The 15,264-nt window shown below is 34.6% G+C and overlaps 1 protein-coding gene across 28 annotated transcripts in view; it reads right to left on the bottom strand.

Moving 5' to 3' along the window:
- The window catches only part of LOC136835601 (disintegrin and metalloproteinase domain-containing protein 23-like), a 546,464-nt gene that overhangs the window by 72,865 nt on the left and 458,335 nt on the right, over positions 1–15,264 (bottom strand). For all 28 annotated transcript variants that reach the window (XM_067099311.1, XM_067099327.1, XM_067099331.1 and 25 more), the window contains exon 21: positions 8,168–8,326. In XM_067099311.1, the coding sequence (XP_066955412.1) occupies positions 8,168–8,326 (159 nt within the window). The remainder of the gene's footprint in view (positions 1–8,167; positions 8,327–15,264) is intronic.

Raw genomic sequence — 15,264 nt, 5'->3', positions numbered from 1 at the left:
ACATGGAAAAGGCATTTCTTAAAGTATACTATTTACAGTAGAATGTCCAATTGTGTGCTATATGCCATGAGAAAACATTAAGTTTATGTTTTCAAATTATTTTGTAATAACATTCATCTAAAAAGAAATTAAGGAATGGGGTCATGTATGTAAATCATATATCCAATTTACACTGAGATATAAATGATTTCTTGAAAGAGCAGATTTCATTGAAAAACTATGAACAATACAAGAAATTTTTGTTGACAAAAGTTGTTCTCACTTTGTCTTTCTCTTCCAAATACAGTGTAACAACACCAACTCAAAAGCAAACTAATGCAAAATGTGATTTCAGAATTTTTCTAATATTTTCAGCAAGAGGGACATTCATAAACAAGTTGTCAATATACCTGTATATTAAAGCAATGCCATTCAATGAGCTTGAGAGGTGACTGAAGTAAATAACATTCATGAAATTGAATCACAATCATATTGTGGCCAGTGACACCTGTGATGCAATTGCATTGGGTTAACAGGTCTTAGCACTCCATTATCAGTAACTAAGCATGAGAACCTGATATTAGCCTATGAAATGCTTGCAGCATTCAGCAACCTGTTTATTTTATTTTTTTTATATCTTTAATTGGGTCTTTCATGACAGGTTCAAGTTTCTTATGGCTGCCAAGGCTGTGATTAATTTTTTTGTATTACTGATGAGAAATGAAGCTGAAGACAACCACTTTTTATTACCACTTTCTAATGAATGCACCAGTGTCCTCTACAAGTACAGACATTCCACTACATTTACGATACAATTTCTCATCACTCAGATTTCGAGATACATAACTGTCCCTTCTATTAACTTCTCACATTGCTCATACACAGTTTGAAGAGCTTCACACTTACACCAAACCAACCAGTCTCCTGTCTATATATTCTAATGTAGGCTTCGGTTTTAGCATGTAAACATCTCATGATTCTCAACAATTTATGTCCTTACAACTTCAACACCCTCCCCACTGCATCTGTATCACTTAAAAGTTTACTCAAACTACTTCAGTTGAGGCATTATAACTAGCCAGAAAAACAAAATTAATTAATAGTATTTCATATAGTAATTTAAAATCAATATTATCATTATCAATGATTATTACTGTAAAAACAACAATGCCACCAACACCAGCAACAAGGATAGTTATAATAATAAAAATTTTGTTATTTAGTAATATACTGTATAATGTTTGTTGAATTGGTCTGACACTACCAGATTCAGAATCAAGTAACTGGCAACCTTCCATCCCAAAACTGCAAGGTTATTTTAATGGCTGAAGAGTCTGGATGATGATACTGTACTTTTAGTAGAGGTATTATCTTCATCCATTTATCCTGGCCTTACCCTCATTTTTCCATGACTTAGACAAATAGGGATTAAAAGCTAGCACGCAACCATTGTGAGCCAAAAGAAAACTCACCGTACTACATGCACAGAACTCAGACAACAGGGACATGTCATATGATGTTGGTCTAATGCTCAAACTGAAAGGTGACTGAAAACACCGCTTAGTACTACACTAAATCAGCCAGTTTCCAAGAGATGATTGAGCTTACATGTAGGCCAATCAGACATGAAAACAAGATACACTAACCCAGAATACAATGCAAATTTTGCACAAGAATAGAGACACCAGAAATACTGCTATTATTGATAACTGTTGGCCCTATTGTAAATATTGCATTTGTTCCTGTCATTCTATTGATATGCCGTCTCCACTAGATTATTAAAACTGTGGCATGGCAAGTAAAAGACATCATGGCGTGCCTGTCAAAGCTTTTCAACTTTTACTGTTTTTCATGTAATGCAGTAAAAAAATATCAGGGCATGTTTGAGGTAAGGCTCATGAATACCCATGGATAACTCAGGCATGGAAAAGAGATTATGATCTGACAGAGGCCCTGTAGCTGAGTCAGAAAAAGCCAGAACAATACATGTGCCAGGTGAGAGAGAAGATGGCATATAAATTCACCAGCACTAGGGAATAGAAAAAATCTGCCAGTTACAATGGTGGCAGGGTATTGACAAATAACAACCAAACATGTAGCAAAGAGGTGAAACATGAAAACATCTCTGGGGAGCAGAAGAGGGAAGGATGCACTGGTTGCCGCCTTCTGGATAAGTTCTTGTTAAGGGGCCTACCCAAAGAAACAGACCACTATCAGGGTCACCTCAGTCAGTTGCATAATCGAATGAAATGGAAGAGAAACATGGCTGCAAGACCCAATGAACAAATTAACATGAAAGTTAACTGCAAGACCCGATGAACAAATTAACATGAAAGTTAACAAGTTAAAAATAGTAAAGTAATTGTATAGAGATGCAAGTGCCCAAGGGGATGGCACGTCTGCATCTACGTCACCCACAGTAGTAAATGAATCGCTAAGCCCTGATACGGTACAGCACTAGTGAATGAGAGAGAAATACATAATTACCAAAAGAAACAATTTACTCATAACTTTGCATTTGTGGTGGCTATCAAAAAAACTAACTCATCTGTAAAAGCTATACTTGCACTGAATAACCAAAAACAATAAATGTTGGATAACATCGTTAAATATAAGCACACAAGAATACGTAGCTTTCACAGCATAGGAAACTGAAATAATAATAACAAATGAATACACTGGGCAACTTACAAAGGGCTGTAACTGCAACATGGTCACTTAAAAATGGGGAAAAACAAATTCAAGGTGAAAAAGAGATATGCTTGATACATTACTGTATAAGCAAGCAAGCACTGTTTAAGCCAGGAAAGAGTAAGGGGCATAGCTAGATGAGTTGGAATGACAGTTCACCAGAAGAATCTTATATAAACCAGATATATGAGGAAGCTGGGTTAGTTTTACCTTCATAATGTTTTATTCAGTCACAAATATGTTTTATCTTTCACGGAAATTGTCCACCAAATATTATTTAAAAATCTAACTGCTTTCCCTCCTCAAGTTGACTGATTGAGTGCTAAAATTATTCATCATAAATAATGAAAGATAACAATGCTAATGGAAATATGAGTAAGAGAACACCATCAAAAACAACAGAGAATAATACTAGATTAATAACAACTGTATAATATTAATAACCAAAATATGAATAATAAAACTGCTGAAACACCTGTAGGTATTTGTAAGCTAACACTAACTAACCATTTCAAGAGCTTTTGAAATGGAAAAGGGATGCTATGAAGCTGGAAAGCTTCAGTATATCCATGGAGAGAGTTTTCAAACAACCAGTTTTTACTTTCACAACATAATACTGTACATAATTCATCTTGTCTTATTAAAACTCCAGCTGCTGGAAGGAGAGTGGGTACTAGACTAACCTCCTGAAATACACCCAACTTTCTACTTCAATATAAAAATACAATATTCAGACTGTTTTTAACAAAACATGAATTATTTCCACAGATTCATCTAAAATACCTTTTCATAGACAATGTTGTAAAACACTGAAGTTTAGCTGGCTGTTATTTCCTTTTAACCTTTTCATCAGTGAATTTGGCACTTGACCAGCCAGCCTGCGAGGGGAGAGCATTAGATCTTGACTCACAGAGTGTACCTGACATCTCAACTCGCACCACCTGCCAACAACCTGACGCCCCAGAGACGAGAACTTCCATATGCACTCTAAGCTAGCAACTGAACTGCGTATGAAGTGAGAATTTGGATGGAGAAAAGTACATCTGCCCTGCCAAAACCTCAGTGTACATGATGTTATGGAGCTATGATCTTAGAAAAGCATGAATAAAGTAAACAGTAATTATGCTGAACTTGGTCAGTGCAATACAGATGGTAAATGACGAAGAGAACCAGGGAGAGGGTTTCAAATAAACTGTGGCAAAGGAAATAATAAAAATTGAAATTGAAAATTTTAAAAGTCAAACATTTTAATTGCTTGAATTCATTAAAGTCTGTAACTCTAGTAAATAGACTGAGGACTTGTTTCATCTTGTTAAGAATTATCCTTTTGATCAAGTGAGATATATGATCAGTGCTTAACCTTCTTTCTATGTCCAGGACATCAAGTCCCAATTTAAAGGGTAAAACTTTGATAGAGGTACACTGGAACAAGTCCTGGTCATGCTTCAATTTGCCCTAATTGCAGTTTTAGCTGGGACATCCTCCTTAAACAAGCCTAAAGCACTTAATGGGACCTTCAGTGCTCACCTCTGAAAGGTTCCAATAAGCTCCATGCCAAGAAATCTCCTTGAACTTCAAAGGAAGTCCTAACAATATCTAGATGTTTGGTGTACTTTCAAATACGCAGTCAACACACTGTAACAAGTGAATCCATAGTCTCCTGTTCTAAATACGAACTGAATAAAAATCCTATAGCAAATAGTTGTCTAAAGTTCCTTTTTTCTGACTTGTATATACAGTATATGTGGGCACAGTTGCATCAGGTTATCTGGTAATAACCTCATGGAAATTAATTGTGTGAGCATGGATGGATTAACCAGGTTTGCTCTTACAAACATCCTTTACAAACACATTACTTAGTCTCTGAATCAATAGACCAGCTTCAAAAGAAAGCACTCAATGGTTCTTTGACCACAACCTACCCCACCAGCTTTAATCCCCCAAATCCTCCACAAACTGGAAGCTCTCATACTACTTTTGTTTTGACTCAAACATGGTTTCCAAAAGAAATCAATCTTAGTTTCAACAGTGATGTTCATGGTGAGGGCTGGCAAGATCTTCACATGCTCTTCCAGGGATACTCTCTGTACGTAATTAATCCAAATCAGTTTTTTCAATATAAATCCATTACTTTTCATAGCCTATTTGTGTGTCATATGTGAATCCCAAGTGTGTAAATTCACTTGTAGAAGAAAAGGAGTATCAGATGATTCAAGTAGGTTAATGTACGCACATATGGTCCCTTTGGTCCCAGTTAGTTTTAACTTAAACTGAAACAGCTGCAACCAAACTGCGCAATGAATAGGTGGAAAAGCAACTTGAAATATTAGGGTTGTATTCGTTACAAAAAATAAAAATTGTTTCATTGAGCCCCATAACTTTAACATGACCTAATAATGCTCTATTCTATTCAGATGAAAGGAACCTAAAAGGACAAGGAAGCTCCTAAGCAAAGCCACATAAAGAAACCCCAGACTACTAGGAGAACGGGAAATCAAGACCAGGACTGGGATCCTGCTAGAAAAAGAATGAACATAAGTACTACTGTACTGGTAAGAAAGCTCAAACATGTGCAATAACCCTTAAGAGAGAGTGAAGCTGTGACACCTAAGGCAGATGAACGTGACAAATCTCTAAAGCATTAGCCCATTAGGTCAAAACAAGAAAAGAAGGACAACCGTACAAGCTCTTATAGGGAGGAGAAAGAAAATAGTTTTTCACTTGGGCTGCTGGCACTGAGTGAAGTCAACCTTGGAATTTGAAATGGGTAAGGGAAGTCAAATCATTTCAGGTGATGCCCTATGAACCAAAGGTGGCCTGTCTGAGCCAAAACAGAAATGTTTCATGCATCCCCCAGGAATTTAAGTAGAGGAACACACTGGAAGAGATAATCATAACACTGATCAACAAGCCTTGATCTAAGACAAAGGTTTGAGCCATACAGATAAATGAAGACAAACTGTCAAGAGGTCTGAATCTCATCCCTAAAAGGTGAGGACATCACACCTGCAGATCCATACGATGAGTTCCAAAAGGAGCTTAATCTTTCTAGGAAAGCATTTACATAAGCAAATATTTGATCCAATGCAACTCCATCAAGAAGTATGAAATGGAGAATGGCCACCTTTGCCCCTTGCAGTTGGCTTATGCTAAAACAAAATGATGTGGGTGCTAAGTAACAAACAAAATCACTTAAAAGGAAAAGTACAAAAACATTTTACAGAAAATTTATCAGCACTGTAAGAGTAAAAATCACTAACCTAAAACAACTGTAAACCTATATTCCATGGTCTATATCTGAAAACAAAGTTTCAGCAGAACTAAAAATACACCATATTAGAACAATTATAGAGTACATATGAGAAAACATCTGAAAAGTTATTTTGTAACTAAAAGTGATAAGTTGTAATGAGCTTGACACAGTTCAGGTACAAGCTAAAGCTTATGAATGTGAAAATGCAAAACCTTTTCTATGTAAATACACTGTAAATATAAAAAGCCATAAAGCAATTCATGTAAATTTTTACAGAAGGTTTCACCAAACACGATCAAATGACAAACAAATAAATTTAGATGAGAAAATGAGCATCTGATGAGTGCGTTAACCCCCAACACAAAATTAACAAAGAAGAATTAGGCAATGTTGAATCTCACCCTAGAAATGGATTAACACTTCATAAATAAATACCAGGTATAACATATCAAATGAAAATATCTACAGTACTATTAGACAAAAATGAATTAGTTACTATCCTGAAACTAAAACACTAACTAGCCAACAATCATTTGATAGTTAGACACAAACTTACACTTCACAACATCATTACAAAACTAAAGAAAGCATAAGAACTGGTCAGGGTGAAGAAAATTGCCAGTGATATTCACAAACTAAGCAGGAGTGTACTGCAATTTGTATCAGTGTGATTAATCTCATCAACAGCAGATGAAATAATGTAAGTAAAACAAATGACAATAAATAAATATTAGAAATGGCCTCAGCCAACAGATCCACAAAGTATGACTTTTTGATATACCTGGGACCTAAAGGACCATATGTTCATGCACTGATCTACCTAATCAGATGATCCTTTTCTTCCAAAAGTTAACTGATGTTTGGATTCACGAGCAACTTACAAATAAGCTACGTTAAAGTAAAATTCTGTAGGATATGCATTTATTCCACCATGGAATCATTACGAAGAATGATGTCCACAAGGACATAACTTACTGCATCTCATCAAAATTTTACCAAGTGCTTGCATGCCCTTGTTTGCTTTTAGCTGAGAAATGTGGAAGGACTGTTTGAAGATTTCGACTAAGTAACCAGACTCAACATGAATCTGAGTGCACCAACTGGGTAATTTCATTTATTGACAAGTCCTAAAGCTGATGTGAGAATACTGTACTCATTCTCTATTGTTTTTTTCTGAAATAAAAACCAACTCCCTGATGACCCCCGTCAAGATGCAGGACATCAGCTGGTCTGCTACAAGAACAGGGATTTTTCACTTAAAATGAGGATCCCTTGAAACATGGACATGCAAAAGATAAACTGCTGGAGAACTGTCCCACAAAGACCTCCCACCGATTGCCAATCACTCAACAAATATTTGTAGAAGCTTTGAGCTCTCCATCAACTTTCTTTCTCCTCACTTTCAACCTGCAGTCAGTGGTAACACTGTTCCCTTCAATAGACTAAATGATCAAGATGTGTACTCTTCATTATGATTTTCTAATTATCACTTTTTGTTTTTCTGATTTTTTTTAACCACATTGTTTTCTTATGTCAACTATGAGTATTATGGAAACCATAACGCTATATGTGGGAATGCACGGTTCAATCAGGTCCCGTAGTTCATTCAACAGCTCCAAAACTAAGCTGTCAGTTACTCCCTAACTGCAGATATAAGTATCCCAACTTCAAACACTTCATGATTAATAGATCTGTGAGTCTATCATGTGAAAGAAATGGGTGTATTCCCTACATGTGCTTCAGAAGAAATTAAAAGTAGAATAAGAAAAAATAATTTCGATATTCATTACAAGAGACACCTGTTGGAAACTCAAACTGAAATGAGATGGGTTGTAAAACAGCTTGTTAGTCATTAAGTAGCGGAAGAAGAAAAATGTCAAACCCAACATTATGATGGTCTAACAACTTCCTCTTGTTAACCTCAGAATTACAAACAAAAAATCAAAACTCCATTAAATGCAACAAAAACGATGACTTTTGTCTAAAACATCATTTTTCTTACCTTCTTCAAGGCCTCTCTTAATCAGTAAGAAGAAATTCACTAGACAGGAGTAGCTTCATAAATCACTATAATCTAAAATGTGTGTCTACTCTTACATTAAAGAGAGAGTACTATATAAATAAAAAATAAAAAAATGAATGAGAGAAATGAAATTTTCATGTCCCATATAATCACTGGCATCTACAACACTCATCACAACGCTTGACCTTGGCCAAGGAAATGTTGATATTACTGAACCTTACCTATAGCTTGGCATGTTTCCAAATGTTATTCTGCTTCCCAAGTCGAGTGAAGTCTCCTCTGTCTTTGTCATCATGGGCTGTAGGTGTTGTTGCGGTGGCTTTTTAACTACAGGTCTCTTGAGATATGGCGCATCGTACTTTGGTAAAGTACTCTTGCGTCTGCGATGATGTTCGTTTGTACATGCAAGATGGACGAACAGTGTGTGTGGCGGGAGGTGAAAAAAGACAAGACTTAGTTTAGACAGATGAGAGTGACTGGGCTCATATAAACTAAGAGCCTTCCAGTGTGGCCTAATTACTGTACTTTCAACTACAACTGGCATAGGGTATCTACTACATGTAATTTCCAAATGTAGTGCTATTAAGAATTGAATAAAAAGGGGTGATAAAGGAACTACTGTAAAGTGAAGTAACCAAAAAGTATAATGATCTTATTTACTTTAATCTTTCACCACATATTTTATCTTAAAAGAACAAATACAATGCAATAATGACAGGAAAATGACAAGGCTTGGTCTAGATAATTTCAAATGTTTATGAAATCAACAAAACTTATACCTGAGAGTATACATAGGAATCAAATCCTACTAAACACTCAAAGCCTCTGTGACAAAACTACATAGCTCCTAGTGCATGCCAGCGAACTCAAGACAAGGACAATATGGAAATCAAGAAAGCATCTCACAGTACACAGCACTATGTATTATTAACAGCATGCAAGCTAAACATCTTAGGTAACAGTGGGAGGTATAGCAAGCCGAAGGGTCAACCACGTTTGATACACGACATTGGGTATTTACAGGTTAACCACTAAAGCAGACACTTTACCCTTGTCAGAATTACAAAACCTACTTTCCCTAAAGTTACTATTTTCAACAAATTTTTGCTATTACAATTTTTTGTACACAAAGTTGTTGCTGTGATTTTATAAAGTAGTCATTTGCATTTTCTATAACAAGGGTATAAAAATGGGCAGTTATATGAAACTTAAATTTTCATTTTGAGTCAGAATAACACACTCAGGACACAGATATATCATAGAGGAAATAAGGGAGACAAGAGATAGACATAAGAGGGAGAGTGAGAAACAATAAAGATTTTAACATGGTTGCGATGGGGATGCTGGATGACGAATTATAAAACCTGGAGACCCTTGGACGATGGCGGAAGATTCCCAAATGTGCTTTTACCGCGTCGGTTAGTCATATGATAAAGTATAATAAAAATAATATTTCCAGATCTAAAAGTAAAGCCAGACAAAACATTATCATACTAGCGCCCTCTACTATACACTTAACTAGATCACTGGAATTCAAAATGTAGACATAAAAAAAAAACAAAGTAATGATGTACTTCTACAATATATGAAGATAAAATGCATCATCTATCAATGAACAAATTCAGCATTAATTTGGAAAAATAGTCGCATTCGTATTTCTCAGCATTGTCAATCTTATAAAGAATGCAAACATGCGAGGCAAACCTGTAATAAAAATACCTAGTTTATTTAAGTCATATGATGATGATGTTTGATAAAGAACAAATGCGTTTAATAACAGTTAAGAGCAATTCTTCATACAAAGAAGAAATGAACTGAAAATTTAGGAAAGGAATAGTACTAATTATCGCACAGGACAGCATTCATTGCAAGTCTGCAAATGGCATTAAGAGTTTCTGATAATCTAAATATAGTATGTGGTCTTGCCAACTACCACTTGGCAAAAGGCCTAGTGAAAGTTGCATCAGTATCAGAAAAATTAATTGATAGGCCTAGTTATGCAATTACATAAGATAATAAAAAAAAAACATGAATAAACTTTACAAAGATATTAAAACACTATCCAAATTACAGTCCTCAGCCAACAGCACGATGGGGCCTTACTCAGAGATCTCTCAGTCTTTGGAGAAATAAAACTTTGACATCAGCAATAAATGATGATATATTTTCAAGTATATAGCATGTGGCTGTGAGTATTCGTGTGATTGCAGTATTGTGTTTATGTAAACATGACAATACACATATATGTCAAATAAACAATCATGCATACATGTACATTTTGTATATATATACAGATACACATGTATTTGTGCACACACACACACACACACACACACACACACATATATATATATATATATATATATATATATATATATATATATATATATATATATATATATATATATATAGAATGAAACAACACTCATTCAGGAACAAGATACAGTAATTATTTATTCCCTGTCATATCCTCTTTCCTGCATCTAAGGTTAATAGATGTCACAAACAATAAATATAAAATCACTATATTGCCATAATTTGGCTAGCCTGGATGATTCAGGTATAATTAATAAAGTAGACATACGGCCATTACGTGAGAAAGACATTCTTAAAATAAATTTTCGTTACTGGGATTTATGCTAGAGTACGTTGTCTAAAAAAAACCATTTTTGTTAATAATTTTTGTTAATATTTTTTCAAGTGTGCAGTTCTTAATTACTTAAAAATCATATCTTCTTATATGCTTTTATTTATCTTGCTTTTTTGTCTGTTTGGGTTAAATCTTGTAACTCAATTTTTGACCTATTCCCTTCATCTGATGGACTTGAAATTTTGCATGATTGCTCAATCCCGGTGACAATACAACATTACATGATCAGTAGGTCTGCAGTGACCTCTAGTAGCCTTACAGTGACCTCTCCCAGTATCTCAGGATTTGTATGAAAATCTTGGGATTTTTCACACTTTCTTTGACTCACTAGAATAAGTTAATAACTCTACATATTTTTCAAATCTTCTTTGGCTTGACAGGATATCAAATTTGTTAGCTACAATCATAAATCAGTTACATATTTCTGTCAAAACTAAAAAGTATAGAATAAAAAAAATTTTAAACCTGTTTTTATTAAAATACACCAAAAATTAAAAAATAAATTTTTTGAGACACACCAGGATTTTCTTACAATTAATCATGTCTACAAATATAAAAGCGTGGGGGCCAAACATAGAACGAAATGCTACAAGAAATAAAAAAATTTATTTCTTTTCTTGTAGCATTTCCTTCCATGTTTGGCACCCATGCTTTTATTTCTACAGACATGATTAACATTAAGAAAATCCTGGTGTGTCTCAAAAAATTTACTTTTTACTTTTTAGTGCATTTTAATAAAAGCACATTTTCAAAATATATATATTTTTTTGTTACTATCATTCATTTTGTTAATGACAGTTCTTTAGCAACCTTCCATCAAAAGCCAAAAATTTTCTAAATAATCTGTAAGCATGTCCTTTTCAAATTCTGCCCGAAATCACTTGCTAAGTTATTCTGGACCATCACACTAGATACAGTAATGCTATGAGTTATTCGAACTTAATTCGGAAATGTTTTGTTCCTCCACATCCAAAAAAACACCCATGAACACTTATACATATGATTTGTAATAGAAGGAATGATGGTGGTGCATGGGACACTCCACATTAACTTCAAAGGTACAGTATACACCTGTACATGGTTTGTCAATGTAATGGCATGGGGATTGTGTATGGGCTGCATCCCATTAACCTTCATTTTAAACTGTCAAAGACATGGTGTAGGGGTTACAACCTATTAACTTAGGTGATGGACGATTTATGCAGACGGGCTGAGAATGGTGCATAGGTTGTAACCCAACAACCTGAGCGACGTTAATTATGAAGGGAATAGAATAAGGACAGTGTATGGGTTGCACCCCATATAAATGGCTTTAAATTCTGTGTACACACACACACACACACTTTTTGTTTGTGTATGAAGCTGTTGGTATATATCTATATTTTCATATGCTATAACTATAAACAATGGGAATATGTATAAATGAATGCATGTATATATGTGCATATGTATATATAACTAGGAACATTTATCGATATGTACTGGTCAAAATTCACATGGGATAGGTGGGGGAAAGTGTAAAATAAGAAACAATCAATCCATAATAAAAAAAATATAGAAGCCTTTTCCACATTCACCATTAATGAAGTTCAGAGGCAAAGTTCTCTTTAAACGAGTCAGGTTTCTTAAACCAGTTTTGCAAGAGAGGCTTAAAGATGGGATAACTTCAAGACAGTATAATAAATCTGTTGTGTCAAAAACACATACATTGACAGGAATATACAAACGTGTATGTGTGTATACGCATGTGCGTACAGTATATCTATGTTGCATATACCCAAGCACTTGATGTCATAGATATAATTTTCTGAATGAGAATGGCATAAAACATTTAACAATGATCATAGAGAACCACAATAAACTAAACAATGGAAATGAGACCATTAAAATGAGATCATTTAATCAATGCTAGTCACATTAAAAAGATTAATATAGTACATATAGCAACAAACCAACCAAAACTTCTTGCGCTGCTGAACAAAATATTACTTTATCTGAAAAGCAAGCTTCTTTGAAGAAATGGACCTTGCCTTCCAAATCTTCCTTACTCGATACAGTACAGTACTGTATGTGAGTTGTGCACCTCACAACATCCTACAGGATACTGCTCTCCTGTGCAGCATATTGGATTATGTAGCAATGTGGAATGGATCTGTGCATGTGGAAGATGCCTCTTATAGAATTATAGATGAGGAAAATTCAGAACACAGCAAAGATGGAGAGTATCAGAAATAGATAACAGGTGAAAAGGGTCAAAGGAAGAATTGAAGTCAGAGTAAGCAAGCAGCCTATCATAGGATGGTTTTCATGCTCCCATGCAGGAGAGACCAAGCATTACAGTAAAAAGGAAGGATGAGGACATGGAAGACTGGAGAGAAAGACTGAAATAGGTTAGCAGATGGTATCCCAAAAGCTCAGTCTGACAAACACCTGCAAACAATACACTGTTACTCTTTGTAGCTATTCTTGGCAGATGTGTATTCTGATTTCAATATTGATAAAATTTATAATACATCTTCAGCATTACTACTGAAGCGAACAGGAATCTTAAGTTACTTTGGCAATATTTCCATAGAACTATAAACTGCTCACAAGATACATATAGACCAAAGAATATTGGGGGAGGTTTGTCCACAATAAAACAACTCTCTGAGATGGTTAAAAATAAATACATAAATATAAATTATAAAAATAAAATGAATTGCATCTATGGCATTCCTAAAAGCAGCAAAATGTAACCAATTTTAAATACAAAAAGTAGTATAAAAAGAACATTTTAAAAATAATCAAATGCTATAACACAATTTTCAGCTTTGTTCTAATTGCATCTTTTCCTTGGCACAGATATGGAAAACTTCCAGAAAACAATCTAGTGGAAAAAATATGTGAAAGTTCTTAAGTTACTGGCAAGGAAAAACAGTACAAAAATTTCTTGGAATTTTAAAGGCGTTTACTGATCATTGTTGACTCAAAGTGCATATAAAAATTATCTACTTCTGGAAATATAAATGAATAAAAGCTGCTTCCAAAAAATGTATCCTTAAGACTAATGCTTCCCTATAAGACCAAAATGGCTGGAGTTGAGAAAACTAAAAGATGTTCTGAAGCAACATGGATAGGAAATATAAAAACAAACCCTCCCAAATTCTGAAAAGTAATATATGCATCTCAAAGCTGTACATGAAAAACAGTCTTCCAATGGTATACCATCTTTGTAAATTGTACCTGTTGTTCGCAACCTGGGATACAAATCATCAGCATTAGAATGATCACTATCTAATATCAACCTTTTGTGATAATGGACAGGATTTTACACCATAATGTTATCACTTCGTAATGAAAGGGATTTTATACCATGATGAAATCATTTAGTAAACAACAATGCTTAGGCAATGTGTAAACAACACAATGTATGGGTGTATTATAAGTTCTTGCATAGTAAAGTTGTTACATTTTATATTCTGTTTTAAAAACATTAATACATAAGACAAATATTATATCGATGTGATATTCATATTAAACGCATAAAATATACAGATTATAATACTGGAAAGGTTAAACCTACACCCTATGGATAAAGTTTTGGCCAAGCAGTTCACTTAGCTAGATTCCACTGATTGACCAAAGTCATATCCACCAGAAATGCAAATTTGCTTTCTGGACACAGTAAATAAGGCACTTGACATGTGACTACATCACGGATTTTGAGCCTTGTGAGGTTGCACCAATTTAGAGGAATTTGACATAAAATGTTAATGAATTAGAATGCAGTATTCTAGCACATAAAGGAAGTACCAAATTTAGGTACAGTATAAAGCCTCTAAACAATCAAGTTCTTTTCCAAATGAGATACTACGTTTTAAAGTGCACTGAACACTTAAAAGACAATAGTTCACTATTCAAAAGAGACTCTGTAAAAATTTTTCTACATTTACAAGCAATGATGTAATAACATCAGAGTCATTTTTCAACTCTTCCATAATGTCATAAAAGCTGATCTCATGATTTTGCAAAGTAATAAAAGCTTTTTATTGACTGAACTAAATTCACTTCAACATATAATAATCAATATCTGCATTGATATCATGCACCCAGGCATGTGAGTACAGGCAGGATATAAGCTGGCAATGTTGCAACGAGATCAGCGATTACGAGTGATGAAAATGAAATGAATGTGTTAAAGAGAGGGAGGATGAACCTTGCAGCAAATACCCCAGAGGCTCATAATCGCTGGTTTTCGTCACATATGTACTTGACATGCATTAGCTAGCACTAAAAATTGAATTGGGAAGGAAAATGAAGAGAGGCCTCAGAGACAGCATAGGTTGCGGTGGAAGAGGAACTTCACAAAAGATGCTTGAAACAGTGAAATTATTCCTGGCCACTGACGGAAAGAAGAAAGATGAGTGGCATCATCTTTTTGTCAGGACAGCAATGATATTCCAAACACTGTTCAACATCTCTCGTGCATCTGTCATTTTTCATTATTACTTGGCTGTTTGGAGGAAACCTATTAGGGGATCTGCACTGGTTTTACTTTGGTGCTAAATATAACTTCTATCTGAGGTTAGTGCGCCAGGTTGTGTCAAAATTTACTTTACCTAAGTAAAATAAAAAAAAAGAATACAAGTGACTTGTTAAATATCTACGAGTATGGAAAATTTATGA

The sequence above is a fragment of the Macrobrachium rosenbergii genome, chromosome 55, assembly GCF_040412425.1.
Source record: "Macrobrachium rosenbergii isolate ZJJX-2024 chromosome 55, ASM4041242v1, whole genome shotgun sequence".
NCBI lineage: Eukaryota > Metazoa > Arthropoda > Malacostraca > Decapoda > Palaemonidae > Macrobrachium > Macrobrachium rosenbergii.
The sequence above is the reverse complement of the archived record's forward strand: the minus strand, read 5'-3'. Positions and strand labels throughout refer to the sequence as shown.